Source organism: Corapipo altera, unplaced genomic scaffold (genome assembly GCF_003945725.1).
Source record: "Corapipo altera isolate COAL_440 unplaced genomic scaffold, ASM394572v1 110, whole genome shotgun sequence".
In the NCBI taxonomy this organism is placed as follows: domain Eukaryota; kingdom Metazoa; phylum Chordata; class Aves; order Passeriformes; family Pipridae; genus Corapipo; species Corapipo altera.
In genome coordinates this window covers 1,698,045-1,714,589 of record NW_020884960.1, presented here as the reverse complement: position 1 = coordinate 1,714,589, position 16,545 = coordinate 1,698,045, and the positions used below count along the sequence as shown (strand labels likewise).

The window sequence follows — 16,545 nt, the reverse complement described above, 5'->3', positions numbered from 1 at the left end:
GGAATAAATATATAGCTATATTATTTGGAATATCCATTGGCATTTTCTTAGTTATAAAACTAGGATTCAAGGTAGAAATAAATGTTTTAAGATCAGTAGAACACCACGCAACTTGTTTCCTTTTCTGTAATATTTTAGGCAGAGGAGGGACTATCACAGACCTGGGATCTGTGTTCCAGTTTGGCATGTTGCATCAGAGGCATTTTAGTGGGTTATTCTAGGTCTGTGGAAAGTGCTAGGAATTAATTGAGTACTTAGTTATAGAAGCAGAAATCAAACACTGATTTAACTGGATCTTAATTGCAGTTATGTTTCTTTCAGTTCTTCAGAACCACGTCCATCTGGCCTGGAAGAGAGTGATCAGTCGTCGATGTCTGGAGACCAAGGAATGAATTTAGATAAGTCAGGCCCTAAACTCTCAGATTTTGCAAGTAGGCCACCAGGTAGTAGGACTGTTCTGTGGATTATCTAAATGTAATAAGGAGAGCTTTTAATTGATCTTTTAACTGTTCTATTTTATTTGTGCTATCACACATTCAAATTTAAACCTATTTTCTTCCTAGTAAGTAATTGGTACCATTGTTTAAGTGTTCTCTTTGAATTAGCTCAAAATGAAGAGGTGGCCAGGTTCTCACGTATCATCTTGCAGGTACCATGCTGAAAACTGCAGTTATTCAGCAATAACATAATTGATTAAAAAATTTTGTATTTCTAGCTCTAGCACAGACTGATGTCTTAAAAATTTAGCATTAACCTATAACTGATTTTTCAGAATAAATAGGGGTTGTAGTTGAAATTATCCTTTGCACGTAGAGAGGATTAAATCTAACGTCTGCAACAGGATTTCTGTTACAAACCACACAAGTGATTCTTAACACTGTTTTTGGCCAAGTAATACATGTCAGGTTCTACTTTGTATGCCAGAAAATGTCAGGTCTGTAGCAGATATACTGGTCCATGACCCTCGGGGGCTGTCAAACTCTGGAGATGGTTTTAAGGAATATTAATTAGTGAAAGTCCAGCTCTGCATTTGTCAGTGAAATGACATGGGCCGTTGCAGAGACTTTTCTGGTGGCATGAATCTGAGTTAATAGCCGATGCAACACTAAGAGATCTCCAGTTAAATCCCACACATCATACATTAAGTAAAAATATTTTTATGAATTAAGTAAAATCTTTGGCCATGTTTGCACAGCCTGTTCTGTTAATGTGGCTCTCACACAAGATAAACAGGCTCCAGGCTGTACTTTCTATCCAGTCCTGTTTGTTACTGAAATTCTACTTCTCCTGATATTTGGTTGGTTTTAATGAATGTGTCATCCTGTTGTCTTAGGTTATCCATCTCAGGCAGTGGAGCAAAGGCCACTTCAGCAGATGCCGCCTCAGCTCATGCCACACACACAGCAGCCCCAGCCCCAGCAGCAGCAGCAGCAGCAGCCCCAGCCAACACCACAGCCAGCCCAGGCACCCACACAGACGCCGCAGCAGCAGCAGATGATGATGATGCTGATGATGCAGCAGGATCCCAAATCGGTCCGGCTGCCTGTGCCACAGGGAGTTCACCCACCCAGAGGGCCTCTTAACCCAGATGCTCAGCGAATGCCAATGCAGCAGAGTGGGAACATGCCAGTAATGGTGAACCTCCAAGGGCCTGGATCGGTGCCTCCATCTCCTGATAAGCAAAGAATTGCCTTGACGGGCAATCCTCCTCTGGGAAGTAATGCAAGAAAAATGGTTTATCCGGATAATGTACAGAATCCTTCCAGCTCACCCCTCAGAGAGGTTTCATCAGTATCCTCACTTCCAGAAGGAGGTGGAGCTGAGGGCCCCCCAACATCAGGAGCTCAGAATAATTTGACATCTCATTTAGTAGTTTCACAGAACCAATTAATGATGACAGGACCCAAGCCCGGACCATCCCCACTTTCAGCTGCCCAAGGTGCAAGTCCTCAGCAGCAGTCTAGTTCTCTGCCTAGTGGTCTTACACACCATTTTCCAAATGTTGCTGCCCCATCACAAACTTCAAGGCCTAAAACCCCAAACAGAGCGAGCCCAAGGCCATACTATCCTCAGACTCCTAATAACCGTCCACCGAGCACAGAACCCTCAGAAATAAGCTTGTCTCCAGAGAGGCTCAATGCTTCTATAGCTGGTCTTTTCCCTCCCCAGATCAATATTCCTTTACCTCCCAGGCCTAATCTCAATAGAGGATTTGATCAACAGGGTCTGAATCCCACTACTTTAAAGGCCATTGGACAAGCCCCATCAAATCTAACAATTAACAATCAGTCTGCTTTTACAGCCTCACAGTCACACAAATTGGAAGGTGTGGTCATTAATTCAGGCAAACAAACCAACGCTGGAGGAACAAAGAGAGCAAGTCCAAGCAATAGTCGAAGGTCTAGTCCTGGATCCAGTAGGAAAACTACACCAAGCCCTGGCAGACAGAATTCAAAAGCAGCTAAATTATCACTGACAACTCAACAGAACCCATCTCTCTTGCAGAACATGGAATTACAGAGAAATATGATGGCTGGTCCCTCTTCTTTGCCAACACCTGTGACTACAAGTTTTCAAAATAATCCCATGCAAAGTAACCAGAGTCCTGCAATTTCTGTACCTGCTGTGACTGGCATTCCTGAAGACAATAAGGAGCCCCTAAGTGTGCCTCAAGATACTGAGAGCCAAAGTGCACAAGGTGTCCAAGGTAACAAAGACCAGCCCAGTATTGAACTCAAAGGTATCCCTACTCCAGAAATGAAAGTGTTGATTCCAGAAGAACAGTCAAAAAAAGATGGGCAAGGCTTAGACACTAGCAAGCTTCCAGTCATGGAGGAAAGTAAAACCATGGTATCTCCAGCTATGAGGGAGGCCCCAACTTCTTTAAGTCAACTTCTTGACAATTCTGGAGCTCCTAATGTAACCATTAAGCCCCCTGGGCCGACTGGTCTTGAAATGGCACCGATAGTCACCGCTGGTGAGGATCTAAAGAAGATAGCTGTCATTCCGCCACTGCAGGATTCATCCTTGAGCAAGGAGCCCTCCAGTTCACTTAACTTGCCTCAAAACAATGAGCCCTGTCCAAATCCAGGGCACCAAGAACTGGGAGAAGTAAACTCAACCATGGCACAGAGTGTTCCACCAGTAATGCAGAGGCCTGTCAACTCTTCTTCTGTTTCAGGTCCTTTAGCCCCCAACCAGATAACAGTTTTTGTGACTTCCAACCCTATTACATCTGCTGCTAATACATCAGCTCCATTGCCATCTCACTTGCAACCTGCATTAGTGTCCACTGTTGTCACAATGCCCAATGTGGGGAGCAAAGTGATGGTTTCAGAGGGACAGTCAGCGGTTCAGTCCAATGCCCGGCCACAGTTCATTACACCTGTTTTTATAAACTCATCCTCAATAATTCAGGTTATGAAGGGCTCTCAGTCCAGCACGATTCCAGCAACCCCCATGACTTCTAACTCCAGCCTAATGCCTCAGTCAGTCGCAGTTGTTGGTCCTTTGCATATCCCACAGAGTATCAAGTTCTCCTCAGGGCCCACTCCTCCCAGTACATCATCCAGCAGTCCTGTGTCCAGTATTCCCACCAGCAGGTCACTGGTTCTGAATCCCTTGGCATCTCCTGTTCAGCTACCGCCTTCTGCTACAGCTTCTTCCAGTGTTGCTTCACACCTTCCTGCTCAGCAAGTCAAGGACTTAAGTCCAGAGGAGACTTCCCAAGGTGGTGGGTCAGGTGACCAGAGCTGTTTGCCAGCAATGCAGTCAGGACCTGTTGTTTCACCTCTGCTTACGAGCAGCCCGGGATCTGGGAACAGACGCAGCCCCGTTTCATCGAACAAGGGAAAGGGAAAAGTAGACAAGATTGGCCAACTCTTGCTGACTAAAGCATGCAAGAAAGTCACTGGTTCCCTGGAGAAAGGGGAAGAGCAGTACACTTTGGATGGAGAAGCAGAAGGTCAGGGACTGGAAACATCAGTTCCAAATAGTTTGGGAACAGAGCAACCACCAGCAGAACTAGATAACAAAACTGTGACCCCTCCAGCACACAGTCTTACAAAACAGAGCACTTCTGGGCCTGGCAGCTCAAGCCTCAGCCCCACGGCTCCTGCTCCTGCCTCCACGTCCCCGAGCACACCCACGAGCACTCCTGCCCCCGCCGCGCTCCCGGTTGGAGCCCCCCCGGCAGCCCCGGAGCCCCCCAGGCCCAGCGGGAACAGCAGTGCCCCCGGCGGGGCCCCGGCCGAGCTCCCCGGGGGCACCGGGGCAGAGGAGAAGGCGGGGGCACCGCAGGAGCTGCTGCCGAGCGCAGGTAAGTGCAGTGCTACCCGGGGAGGGGAAGAAATGAGATTGCTGCTGTAAATCCCCACATGCTGCTTTCCGTGAACATCATAAAATGTAGGCACTGCAGCCAAGGCTGACACTTTTTTGTTTCTAATCTCTGAGTGATACACAGGCTGGTATTCACCAAGATTCAAGTTCCAGAAGTTTTATTTCAGTTTCCATTTGGTGCTTAAGTGGGGTATTTGTCGTGAACATATGGTGCAAGAACAGAGGAGTAACTTCATGTAAATGTTGGAAGCAGGGAGAAAACGTAGATGCATCAGTAATGACAAATATTTAAGGTGCCTTTTCTATTGGTAGATACACTGGTACTCTGCTTTGGTCTTGCCAGAGACTTTTTTGAATTATTTCAATTTATTGTTTTAAATATTATATTTTTAATTAATCCTAATAATACTACTTCCCTCTTTGAATAACCTTAATCCTCTAGGGAAATAACTGAACAACCTCCAGAAGAGAAAAAAACCCCAAACCCATACCAAGTCCCCATCTGTCTAGGGAATAACTTAAATAACATTTCAGACAAATTCCTGAAAAAGTGATTAGAATTGCATCTAATATAAAAACATAAAATACCTTCACATATGAGTTCTTTTCTCCTATGTTATTTTAATTTGAACATCTAGCAGACTTTATATATGACATTTTTAATTTATTAAATATGGTGTGAAAATAAACCCATCACTCCTGAAGTGAGCTGAGTGTCTGTTCTGCTTTACAACATGAATTAGACACAGAAGATAAAATCATGGAAAATAAAATCCACAGAAGTCAAGGGAACTGAGATTCAGCCTCAGTGTGACTTTCCCTGTGGCTATTGGATGTTTTAGCTGTATGCCACTGGAAAATGAAGCCTTTGAGCTTCAGAGAATGAATTCTGGTTTTTTAGGAGAAAAATGGAAGTGTATATTGTTTATTTAAACAGGAATGTTTAACTTTTTGCCTTCCTATTCTCCATAAGTTTATTAGCACATATAAGAGAAGACTAGAAAGCATTAGTGCAGCAAAAATTATTTTTCCATCTTACTTTTTTTACTTGGCAATCTAAGAAATGTGAAGTTGCATCATCTTTTTGCCGAAGGACTTCAAGGGCAACTGGAGCATATTTTGCACTTTATTTGAAAGAGTGAGGGCATTGATTCGTTAACAAAGATGCCATTTCCCCCCAGAACTTCTGTTGGAATGAGCATTAAAATGAGAAACTGTTGAATTTTTTGGACTTCTTTTAATTTCTCAATCTACTGAAAAATCGTTACCTTTAAAAATGTGGTTTATGTGCTCAATTTCGTCACTTATTCTACTTTGAGAAAACTTGCTGGGGAAAGTTTTGCCAAAGTTTATTTTAAAATGGGAAGATGTGTGTGATGGGGGGGAAGTGGAGGGTAGGTTAAAAATATTGCATTTCTAAACACCAAAACATAGTCAGCTGGAAGATAGAGAATTTTGTACCAGTGGCCCAGTCACACCACAAGAATTCCTTTGACTCCCTTTGACAATAATACTTTTTCCCTCCACTTTTATTCTAGCATCCTCTCAACATTTAACACAGAAAAAAAGTTCAGTTGCAACACCAGAAAGTACTGTTCAAAGAACAGGTAAATCTTCCTTCGGAAAACCAGAATAGAGGTGAACTAAACCCTTTATGTTCGGAACTGAAAATGCATTTATTTGAATGCATATTCAGTTGTCACTAACATGCTGGGTAGTTTGGGGCTTTGGTGGGGGGATTATTACTATTTGTGCTTTTGGGATTGTTTTTCTTTGCTAGATACATTGTGCTTTAGAAGTCTCCAAATCCTTGTGGGAGATTCAGCATGGGATCAAGTAAAACAAGAAAAAATCACTAAAGAAGTTTTTAGATATTCAGTGATAAACTGGAGGGAATGGATTTGTAAAAATATGCTGTGTTTGAGTTTTGAAGTCCTTTTCAGTGCTAATAGGAGTTTTTCTTTTATATTATACCATTTTGAACATATTTCCAAAAGCCATGCTGGGAGTGTGTTTTACAGTTGTAACCTTTTTTTTCTGTTCATCTTTTAATCCCCCTCAGCAGTGTTTGTTTCAAGATGGAGCCCTGGCAGATGACTTTTTGGTATTACCATCTATTATCATGGTGCTTCACCATGATAGGAGTTTTAAAAAAGTAATTCCTAAGATGAGTAGGGAAAATGGATAGATGTGGGTTTGCTTATGGGAAGTGCCGCTCTCCATCCATTTGCCATCTCTAATCTGATTAGAATTTTCAGAAAGTAAAAATTGTTTTCTTTGACCTTCCACTAAAACAAAGATGGTCATACACTCTGTTGATTCACATCTGACTCATTGCCCCGTGCTGCTCTGGCTGTATTGTAGAGTTCCTGCTGGGGGTAAGCACTGATTCTATCCATTTTTTGCTATTGGATATTCTCCCTGTTCAAATTTTGGTTAGGAAGAAAGGTAATTCTTTCCTTATGTTGCTTAGTCTCTTCTTCCTTTGTTCCCAAGACATCTGTTTTTCCCAGACTGCTATATCCATTTATACTGAAGAGGCTGATGTGCCAACACTGCAAGTTTATCCTGAGAGGACAGATATTATCCAATTTTGTACTTTTTTTACACCTTTATTCCTTATGCACGCTCTAGGAAACTTTGGGTGCTAAACTGATCTCAAAGGCAAAGCCCCAGTTTGTGCCCCAGTATCCCCGCGGTTTGACTGGGGGGGATTGAGCTGGAGCTCACTGAGGGCAGCGTGACAAACCACAGGGAGTTAAGCCATGACATTGCAATGGTAATCCCTAAATCTGTGGCAGTTTCTCACGAGAAGGGCTCTGTTTAGGTATAGGTCCTCCCTTTCAACAAAGAATCTGGTGGATATGAGGAGAATTAAAATATGGACAGTAAAAAGACTTGACATTTTATATGCTGAAAAGGAGAGCTGTTTATTGAGGTGAAGACTCCAAAGGAAACCTGACCTGTATGTATGAAATCACTGTGAGAGACAGAGAAGGCAGGTCAGACTTCTCTTTATAACATCTCCCCTGAGATTTTCTCCCATTCTGTACAAATATAATTGGACTTCATAAATTTGTCTTCCTCTGCATTAGAAAATACTGCTGAGAGACAGTTGGGTTAAGGCAAAATTTTACATTCACAATAGAGCCAGATGGGTATCTTTTGATTAGTTTAAAACTAATAAAACCTAGAAGTTTCAGAAGAAATTAACTGTCTAAAATGGAAGTTAAAAAAAGGAAGAAAAGTATAGCCCTTGTCAGGGAGTTTCTCTACATTTTTTTTTCTCAGGGTTTTAACTTTTCCCTGTCTTAGCTGGTGCAGGCTGTAATCAGACCTGGCCGATATGGTATTTGATATATTGACTTGCTTTGCTTTGAGAGAAGTTTATTCTTCTGACCTAATACCTAGTAGAAAAATGTGAGCTAGTCATGCCTTGTCAGCGGTTATGTACTGCTACAGCAGACTTTAAAATTATCTTTTTCTCTTGTAGAACTTGAGACAAATGCTGCAGTAGTTGCTGGTCAAAGGTAAGGAGATAGTTTGTATAGATTCAGAGTAGATATAGCTTTCGTGGGAGGAAGTCTCTTTCTCTTTGCTTCAATTGCTCAACTTCATTTTCTTGGCCATACCCTTTCTTTCCTGCTAAGAAATCAGGCCAGTTGAGTGTTCCACACCATTGCTGAAATGTAGAACATAAAGTAACTTTTTCCCAAGTCTGTGTTTTTGGCAATGTTTCCTTTCATCCCTTCAGGCCTGGATGTTTCATGTCCTGGAATGGTCTTGGTGGTTCCACAGCAAATCAAAACCCCCAAAGCCTGTGGTTTAGCATGTGAATTTTTGTTTTCTGAAAGGAAGTTTGTTCTTCTCCTGCCTTCATGATTGTTTTCAACAGTTTTTCTCTATTTGCTTGTTGACATTTTGCTAGAACCTGACAAGGTCAGGTAGAAACTTCATGTTGCCCTGGTTAAGACATTCAGTAATTAAAAGGTCATATTTCAAATGGTTGTGTTCTGTCAGAAGAAAATGACAGTTTTGAAGATCTACTTCTGTAAGATTCTAAACACACTAGGCTCTTACACTTAGTCTGTAATGATAGACCTTGGTAAGGTTTTTGGCTAAACTGTGTTTTTTGGCTAAGCTGGCACAGCCGACGGGTTTTGGATGCTGCCCTCATCGGTGGAACAACCCCTAAGCCAGGGCAAGAGGTGCAGCCACCCCGCTGGGTTCCTCGGGAGATGAGGCAGTGTCTTCCTTTGTAAGGGAGGGAATGCAGTACGTTTCCTCAGATCAGGAATGACTCTGAATGGAATATTTAACTGTATTTACCTTCATCTGGTAAATACAGGTTTGGCATCTTTCAAGTTGTATCAAAGATGAACTGAAATTTCACAGCAAGTTTTCTTCAGGGTAGAATTTTTCTGAAAAGCTGAAGGTGGAACACTTGGCAGTTGAGCAGATTCTCCAAATAAAATGTCCTTGTGTGACCATCTCTAAACTCAGCACATCAAATTACCACAAAGGCATTTTTCTGGGTTATTCTGATTGATGTTTTTCTGAGCAAGACCAGAAAAGACGGAAAATTTGCAGGTAAACTGAGTCTAGTGATGGGTGATACGGTGGGCACCTTTGGGCTCCTGGAGTTAAATACCACATGGGACAAACCTTTATAGACTCACAGATGGTTTGGGTTGGAAGGGTCCTTAAAGCTCATCTCCTCCCAGCCCCCTGCCGTGGGCAGATAAACCTTCCACTATCCCAGGTTACTCCAAGCAGCCTGTGCGCCTGTTTCTCCCTGATATCTAATCTAAACCTACTCTCAGTTAAAAACCATTAAAAAACTTTAAAACCTTAGAGGAACCTTGCAACCCACAAAGCACTAGAAATATTTTCACTTGGACTAACTTGATTTCCTCCTGTAAAACAAGGGAAGTGATATGTTGGTTCCTGTGAGACAATTCCAGCTATGGATTTAGTAATTAGAATCTGTAAAAATTACCTGTACTAACTGAACTTCAGCTGCTGATGCCTGTTTGCTTCCCTCCTCTGTGGTAGGTGACTGCTGATTCAGGTGCCCCCATTCCATAGGAGAAGACCAGTTTTAGGCCTGTTTGGAGGATCCAGTTTATAGATTGCACATAGTCCTGCCTTTACGGGGAAATAGATTTCAGTCTTTATTTTGTGTCTGAGACAATCCATGTGCCTCCATAGTCTCCTCTGCTGTGTGTGTCCTTTCTTGAGAATGTTTGTCTTTCCTTCCATTGACAAACTGTTTTATTTCAGATACCTGTTACTTAACCCCACCAGTATGTGTCATAGTCTGTCCCCTCAAAGCAGGACTTCCCTGAAGGGTGACACTGCAGTGGGACCTCTGTCACACACAGGTCGCCCTGCACTGTGTGTTCACTCCAGTCTCTGATTCAGGCAGCCTTTCTTGAAATCCTGCAAGTATCACCCAAAGGGCCTGAAATGAGCTTTCTTTTGCCTTTTCCATTAGCAGAGTAATTTATTTGGTTAATTAACTACCTTTGAATTCACAGGAGATAAGTTTAGCTTAATCTTCTGAAACTGCTTAGTCATCAGAAATTGTCTGGCATTAAGGAGAAAACATCCAAAGTTCAGGATAAATTTACAGATTAAAGAGTGATAAAATAAAAGAGGAGTTTAATAAAAAATGGTAGCACTCCATTTATTGTCTCAGTGGCAAGAAACACAGATTTCCACAGTATCAAAAATTATTTTTTTTATAGCAGAAAAAACTTTCTCTTGCAAAAAAAAAGTATTTTAACTTCAAGCTCTGAGGCTTGCAGAAAGTTTTAAATAAAGACTTTTTAATATGTGAAGAAATCACTTGGATCAATGAAGTGATTCCTTTTAGCAAACACAAAAGCTGGCATACTCCCTGAAGAGTTCCTAATTCCTCCTGATGTTCATCTGCAATTTCAACTCTGTATCCCCATACTGCAGCAGTCTCTAATGTAACCTGTTTGCTTTTCCTAGACTTCAGTAATGGTGGCACCTGTGGAAAACAGAGCAGACAATTTATAATGCATCTAATTTCTTGGTCTTCTAATGTTGAAAATATTCTCTTTGAGGACTTCTCAATTCTGTATCCTCTGATAATTTTTGATAGAAATGGACTATACTCTGGCTTACTCAGGTCATTCTTCATCTGATAGAACTTCTGATATCTCTAGCATTTCATATCTCCAGTGCTAATAGTCCGGAACTGACACCTGTGTCGGGCCATCCTCCAACTTGTCTGACTTGCATAGAAAAACATTATTCTTCTTACACTTCATCAGAAATATTTTGTCCCACTTTATTAGTAATGAGACAAAAGAGAATTGTGAAAAGTCTAAAACTCCAAATAGAAGAAATTCAAGAACAGAGGATTCTGCCGCTTCACAGGAAGCTGTAGAGAACGGGCAGCGCAAGAGATCCTCCCGACCTGCCTCTGCGTCCGGCACGGCAAAAGGTAACGTGCACAGCATCCTCTCTGTGGCGAGGGCAGGACCTGGCCTGCTTCCCCAGATAATGCCCTTGCAGTAGCTGCCTCCTATTACTGGTTTGCAGCTTGTACACGTTGGGTTCTTTAACTCTAGTTTCAAGGATTTAGCCACAGGTTGGTGTTGAAGCATTTACTGACATCTGCACTGGCAGTAAATCCTGTATGAATTCCCCTCTGTTGCATTTGTGGAACTTGCTCTGCAACACTCACCACCATAGTGCTCAGCACCTTGCCTAGTTGAAGTTGAATTCTCTTGGCAGAAATGTGTGGCCGTTGAAAGGACTGTACTCAGATCAAAAAGTGACATTTTCTTTTTCCTGAAGCCCGAAAGACACAAGATTTAAGTCTTCCCAAGTGCACGGTCAGCTCTTGCCAAATCAAATGCTGAGGTTCAGGCATGCTCTGAAAGCTGCCAGGATGGCAGCCTGGAGCATCAGGGAGTGCTGTGTACTAGCACAGAGCCTCAGCTCCTCTTTCCAAGAACACCTGAAATCCTGAAGTTAACCCATGGCATTAGCAGGTGCTGACATACCATATTCCTACCCAGGTTACAGTCTTTCACAATTATGCAGCATTTGTGTGATACACACAGCCCAGTGCCAGGCTGAAGCTAATTCTGTCAGAATCTTGTGTTTAAAGGGTCAGAAAAATGCTGATGGACCAAAGTTATGCAAGAAGGTAGAGAGAGACTATCAGGAGGCAACAGTCTACCAACATTTTAAAGATAATACACAGAACAAAGAGGTATTAATATAAAATGATTATAAAAGGAAGTCAAGTTGAATTCAGCAACCATTTCCATACTGGAGATACTAAAGTGTGATGGTAAGAATATTGTGCTTTAAGAGTTTCAGAGAAGCCTTCCAGCTATACATCATTGTGCAATGACTCCCAAAGATTACACAGGGGATCTTTTTGTTCTGCACTTTTGTGGCTGCTGAATTTAAGTACATTTACTTCTTGTGGCAGGATTGTGCAGAAAAATCTAAGTCTATTGTAAAAATAAATTCTCTTTCATGATTGTGAAGAAAAGTTTGAAAAATGTGAAGCCAATGTAAAATCCCTTTGGTGATACCTGCCTGAGTTTGAGGGGATCTGAAGCGTGTGACCTGCCCCACACACTGACTGGATAAACCTAAAGATGACAACCAGTGACACGTCAGATTCTGAAAATGTGGGAACATGAAAGTGCATCAAATTTAAATAATACCAGAACTCTCGTAGGGGTTGGTGCTGACTGTGTAATTCATTTACCTCTGTGAGTAAAATCCTTGCTTTTAAAACATGCATCTGAATCTGCTGCAGTGTCTCAGGGGTTTGCTGCTCACGTGGGTGCAGGTCTCCATGGAGTACCTGGGCTGTGGCTGCCTTATCTCCAGGCTGTAGAGAACAGGAGCCAAACCAGGTGCTCGGTGGCAGAGGGTAGTGAGGTGGCTGTGAAAGTGTGACCTGCCTACAAGTTTGCCACTTGTGCCTACTCTGTTGTACATTTTGGTTAGTGAATCAGAGCTTAATGATTCTGGTTTGGGTGCCCCAGGCCTCAGTGCATTACCTGTATCCTGAGAAACCCCCTAATGCATGGTAACAGGAATGTGGGAGGAGTTACCTCTTGAGACAGAGGCTGTTTAAGGTCATTATAAAAGCAGCAATTAAGAAAAAAACTGAAATACAGCAGGGAGAAAGAGAGCAGACTTTGACCGGTGGGAGTAGGAACTCCCTTGGGAAGCAGGAGGCAGAAGGGTCACTGTGAGAGAAGAGAGCACATGGAGAGTCAGCCCTGGTCCATGGTTTTGGGGAGATGTTAGGGATGCTCTCAAGGGATTGGGACAGGGACTGAGCAATGCTGACCCATTCCTTCTTCCAAACACAGAGCTTGGAGCAGCAGCAAGGGTGGTAACAGCGAGTGCTGAAGCTACTTCAAAGCCAGCCTTGCTGCTTGGAGGGGCTCCAGGCTGTAGTCGTGCCTGTGGAGGTCTTTCACTCCTGAAATTGGTACTATACTGCTATTTTTTCCCTTTCTGGAGTACTTTTCCAGCAAGGGCTGTTTCAGCATTTACTGTAGCTTCAAGTTTGTTAAATTTTGAAATTTTGATTGTTTATTCAAATACCATGTGTAACAGCCATGTACGGCTACTGTTCTGGTTTTAAGTGGACTTGGAAATTTTTTCCCTTTTGACTCTTAAAATATACACAGCTGCAATAGCTTTTGGAAAACATTTTAAAGAGCCAAAGAGACATTGCCAACATTTTAAATCACGTTTTTTAAAAAAATCTAAAGATGCAAATGCCCTTGGTCCTTACTCTTTTTTTGTTTTGAAATGGGATCATAGTGCCTTGGTAAGTGCACTGGCCATGTCACCTGCTGTCACCATGGCTCTGCAGGTGTTAATATTTGTGTCTCTCTGCATAAGCGGTGTTCCTGTGACTCAGTGTACACTGAAGAGACTTGTTTTCCAATGACATTCCAAAAACTCGGACAACCAGGTTCTTAACTTGCATGGCAGGCTCCAAAACACTTTCCCTAGCTGATGTGTGGCACCATCTCCGTGGTGCCTGGGGCTGACAGACACAGATGGTGCCCAAGGCTGTCCTTCCTTCTGGGAAAAGGCCCAGCAAGCTGTGGCACGTGGGGAACTGAACTTAAAGAACAGTTAAAAATATCTGGCTCTTCTTTTGAAAGCTGTTATATTAGGGCTTCATAAATGTCAGACTCCCAGCACTCGTGCCTGGAGCAGCGTGGGGACCGTGGTGTGTGTGGCTGCCAATGCTGTCGGGGCGATGGGTCCAGTTGTGTGACAGCAGCTGAGGAGTCAGTCCCAGTGCTGGGAAATCCTGGTCTCCAGAGGTTTCCACTCTGGTGTGAGTTTGGAAGAATAACAGGGCAATCTGTGCACCTCTGGGGAATGGCTTACCGACTCCGTATCCATGCTTTTTTTCTTCTCTTGATTTCAGAAACGAGTGCCAGTGCAATGCAGTCAAAAAGAAGAAAATCCAAGTAAATTACTGCATGGAAACATGAGACTTGTAAATGAGTGTGAATTTACCAATAGCAATTTTGAGCTGTGATTTTTCTTTTTTAAATAAAATTCTGTACAGTAAGTCATTTTAATATTATACTGTTCCCAATAAATGACTTTTTTTTCTAAAAAACAGATAAATAGTTATAAAAACTGGGTTCTTCTAAAACCCCCTGGACTTACAAAGTGAAGTCCAGGGTTAGCACATTAAGGTTATGTGTTTGTATGAAATGGATGGGGAGGGGAAGACAATTGTAAATTTATTTGTTTTCACTTTTCATAAACAATTTAGAATACAGGGTTGTCATTTTTAGGTATTAAAATAATGTATTGTGCTGTTGTTTAAGTACTGTATGTGAATAGCAGTCTGAGGGTTTATAAACAAACCGCATCTTGTTTGGAAATGTAAATAATTTTATTATATAGTAGATCTGATGTATTTGTTGTAGAAATGGACCAGTGAAACAAAAAATAAATTTAAGGGTTTGTATAATGTGGAATCCCTCATGCTCTAAATAAATGTTATTGTCCTATAAATTGGGTTGAATTATTATTAGCAACAGCAGCAACATCATTCCAAACAGGAGGATTGAAGGGATTATTTAGAGCTCTGGGCCTGCAAGCTCCTTATATGGAGCTTTAGAAAGGAATTTGTTTAACCACAAACAAATTAACTGATGCAGCTGTTCCTGCGAAGCAAGGAAATACGGGAGGGCCACCCTGCCCCCCGGGATCTGTGCAGGGAGCACCGGGCGAGGAGGCTCCCACAAAGAGCTGCTCAGCAGGGAACAGGCAGGGGAAGGGCCTCGTTCCAGGGGGTGAGGGCTGCGTTTATCTGGTAACGCTGCTGCCATCAGTGGTGCCCGGTGGGGTTGTGCCGCCGCGGAAAGTAGGTCAGGCTTGGTGTTCCCAGGAGAACCAGGAGCCGGGCTGTGCAGATTGCTCGGGGCTTTGTGCACAAATACTTTCACCTTTTCTCTTTCTTACTGAATTTTAAAAATACATATCTCGAAAGGCCAATTAAATATAAATTGTCATTAAATATAAGTTGTCAGCTTTCATAATGACAAATTGCCTACTGGTGTACAAGGTAATAGTCACTGAAGCCAATGTCACATAATTGCAGAATCATTTAGGTTGGAAAAACCATCTAAGACCATCTGTTACCCCAACACTGCCAAGGCCACCCCTAAACCATGTCCCCAAGTGCCCACATGTTTTTTAAACCCCTCCAGAGATGGTGACTCCCACCACTGCCCTGGGCAGCCTGTTCCTGTGCCTGACCACCATTTCCATGCCTGAGTGGGGAGCAGCTCTGCAGTGGGAGCCCTGGAGGAGAGCTGAGCCTGGCTGTGTGCAGGGAGGGCTGTGCTGTGCGGGCAGGATTGGCAGCCTGTGGGTAAGGGAAGTGATTGTTCCCCTTTTCTTGGCACTTGTTAGACTCCAGCTGGAATATTATCACCTGGTTTCCACCACCACACACCCACATACAGAAGAAAGATGTTGCTAAAGAAGAGGGGACACACGAGAGGGCCACGAGGATGGCCAGGGGCTTCATCACTTTCATGTCTTGGAGAAGATGCAGCTGGGCTCTTACAGAGGTGGGTGCTGGGAGGAAAGGACACCACTAGAATAAACAGAAGAAACAGAAGGAGAGGATGTTCTGACTGGATAGAACAAAATATTCCCCCGGGATGTGGTGGTGGATCTCTCTTGGGTGAATTTCAGGCTTTGGCTGAACAAAGCCCTGTACAACATGGTATGAATTCTGTATTTACCCTGCTGTGTGCAGGATGTTGGACTGGACCTCCCAAGGTCCATCCATCCCAAATAACCCCATGCATTGTCTCCCACTGCTGAATTTGGTTTTCCAGTGAGAAAGCTTGTCAAAACTCACTCCTGCCTATTTTTCACCCCCAGTTCCTAACAATTCCTTGAAGTGCTTCTCCCAGCTACTGGGATATCAAGTGTGTGACATCTGGAGCACCCCCTTGCCTTGGCTCTGCTGGAGGAGCTGGAGCAGCTGTTGGGCTGGGCAAGCCCCGTCCCACCCCTGCCCCAAGCTGCTCAAGGCTGTGTCTGTTCCCATCTTGGGTATCTCCAAGGATGGAGACTCCTCAACCTCTCAACCTGCTTCTGTGACCAACCACTCTAGAAGTTTCTAGGAGAAAAAAAAAAAAAAAAACATTTTCTTGTGTTTAAATGACATTTCTCTGTCTTTTTTTTTTCTTCAATTTATGCCTCTCACCCTGCCCCAGGCTGAGAATGTTCTGGCTGTCTTCTGTGCTTCCCCCATCAGGAATCTGCACACATGGGCGGGATGTCCCTGAACCTTCTCCAGACTGAGCAGTTCCAGCTCTCAGCCTCTTATCTGCTGATGTTCCAAGCCCTTAATCACCTTGGAGGCATCTCTGCCTCTCAGTGGGTGGTGAAAACGTTTCACACTGCAGGGTATGTGCTTGGAGAAACAGATGATGCTGCAGGGATCAGCTCATTTGGGATTCTGTGCTTTCCCAGGGCAAACCGCATATGCTTTAGCTCTGTCCATTGCCTACTGAGTTGTAGGGTTTGGGAATGTGGAAGGGAAAAAAAGTGCCTCCACCGCCTCAGCCTGTGCCATCCCCTCTCCTGCGGATCCCTGTCTTCAAAGGGGACATTCTTCTGTTACCTGTCTCTTAC

At 43.2% G+C, this 16,545-nt stretch overlaps 1 protein-coding gene across 8 annotated transcripts in view; it reads left to right on the top strand.

The window, feature by feature from the left end:
* Positions 1-16,034, top strand: part of NCOA6 (nuclear receptor coactivator 6) — a 46,045-nt gene extending 30,011 nt beyond the window's left edge. For 2 of the 8 annotated variants that reach the window (XM_027663954.1, XM_027663955.1), the window contains 5 exons: positions 322-443; positions 1,334-4,318; positions 5,877-5,945; positions 7,832-7,868; positions 10,668-14,403. In XM_027663954.1, coding sequence (XP_027519755.1) covers positions 322-443; positions 1,334-4,318; positions 5,877-5,945; positions 7,832-7,868; positions 10,668-10,890 — 3,436 coding nt within the window. In that variant the 3' untranslated portion in view covers positions 10,891-14,403. Of the gene's footprint in view, positions 1-321; positions 444-1,333; positions 4,319-5,876; positions 6,483-7,831; positions 7,869-10,338; positions 14,404-16,024 lie in introns of those variants that run through there. The other 6 variants (XR_003531014.1, XM_027663957.1, XM_027663959.1 and 3 more) reach the window with 6 other exon arrangements.
* Positions 16,035-16,545: the final 511 nt, after the last annotated feature.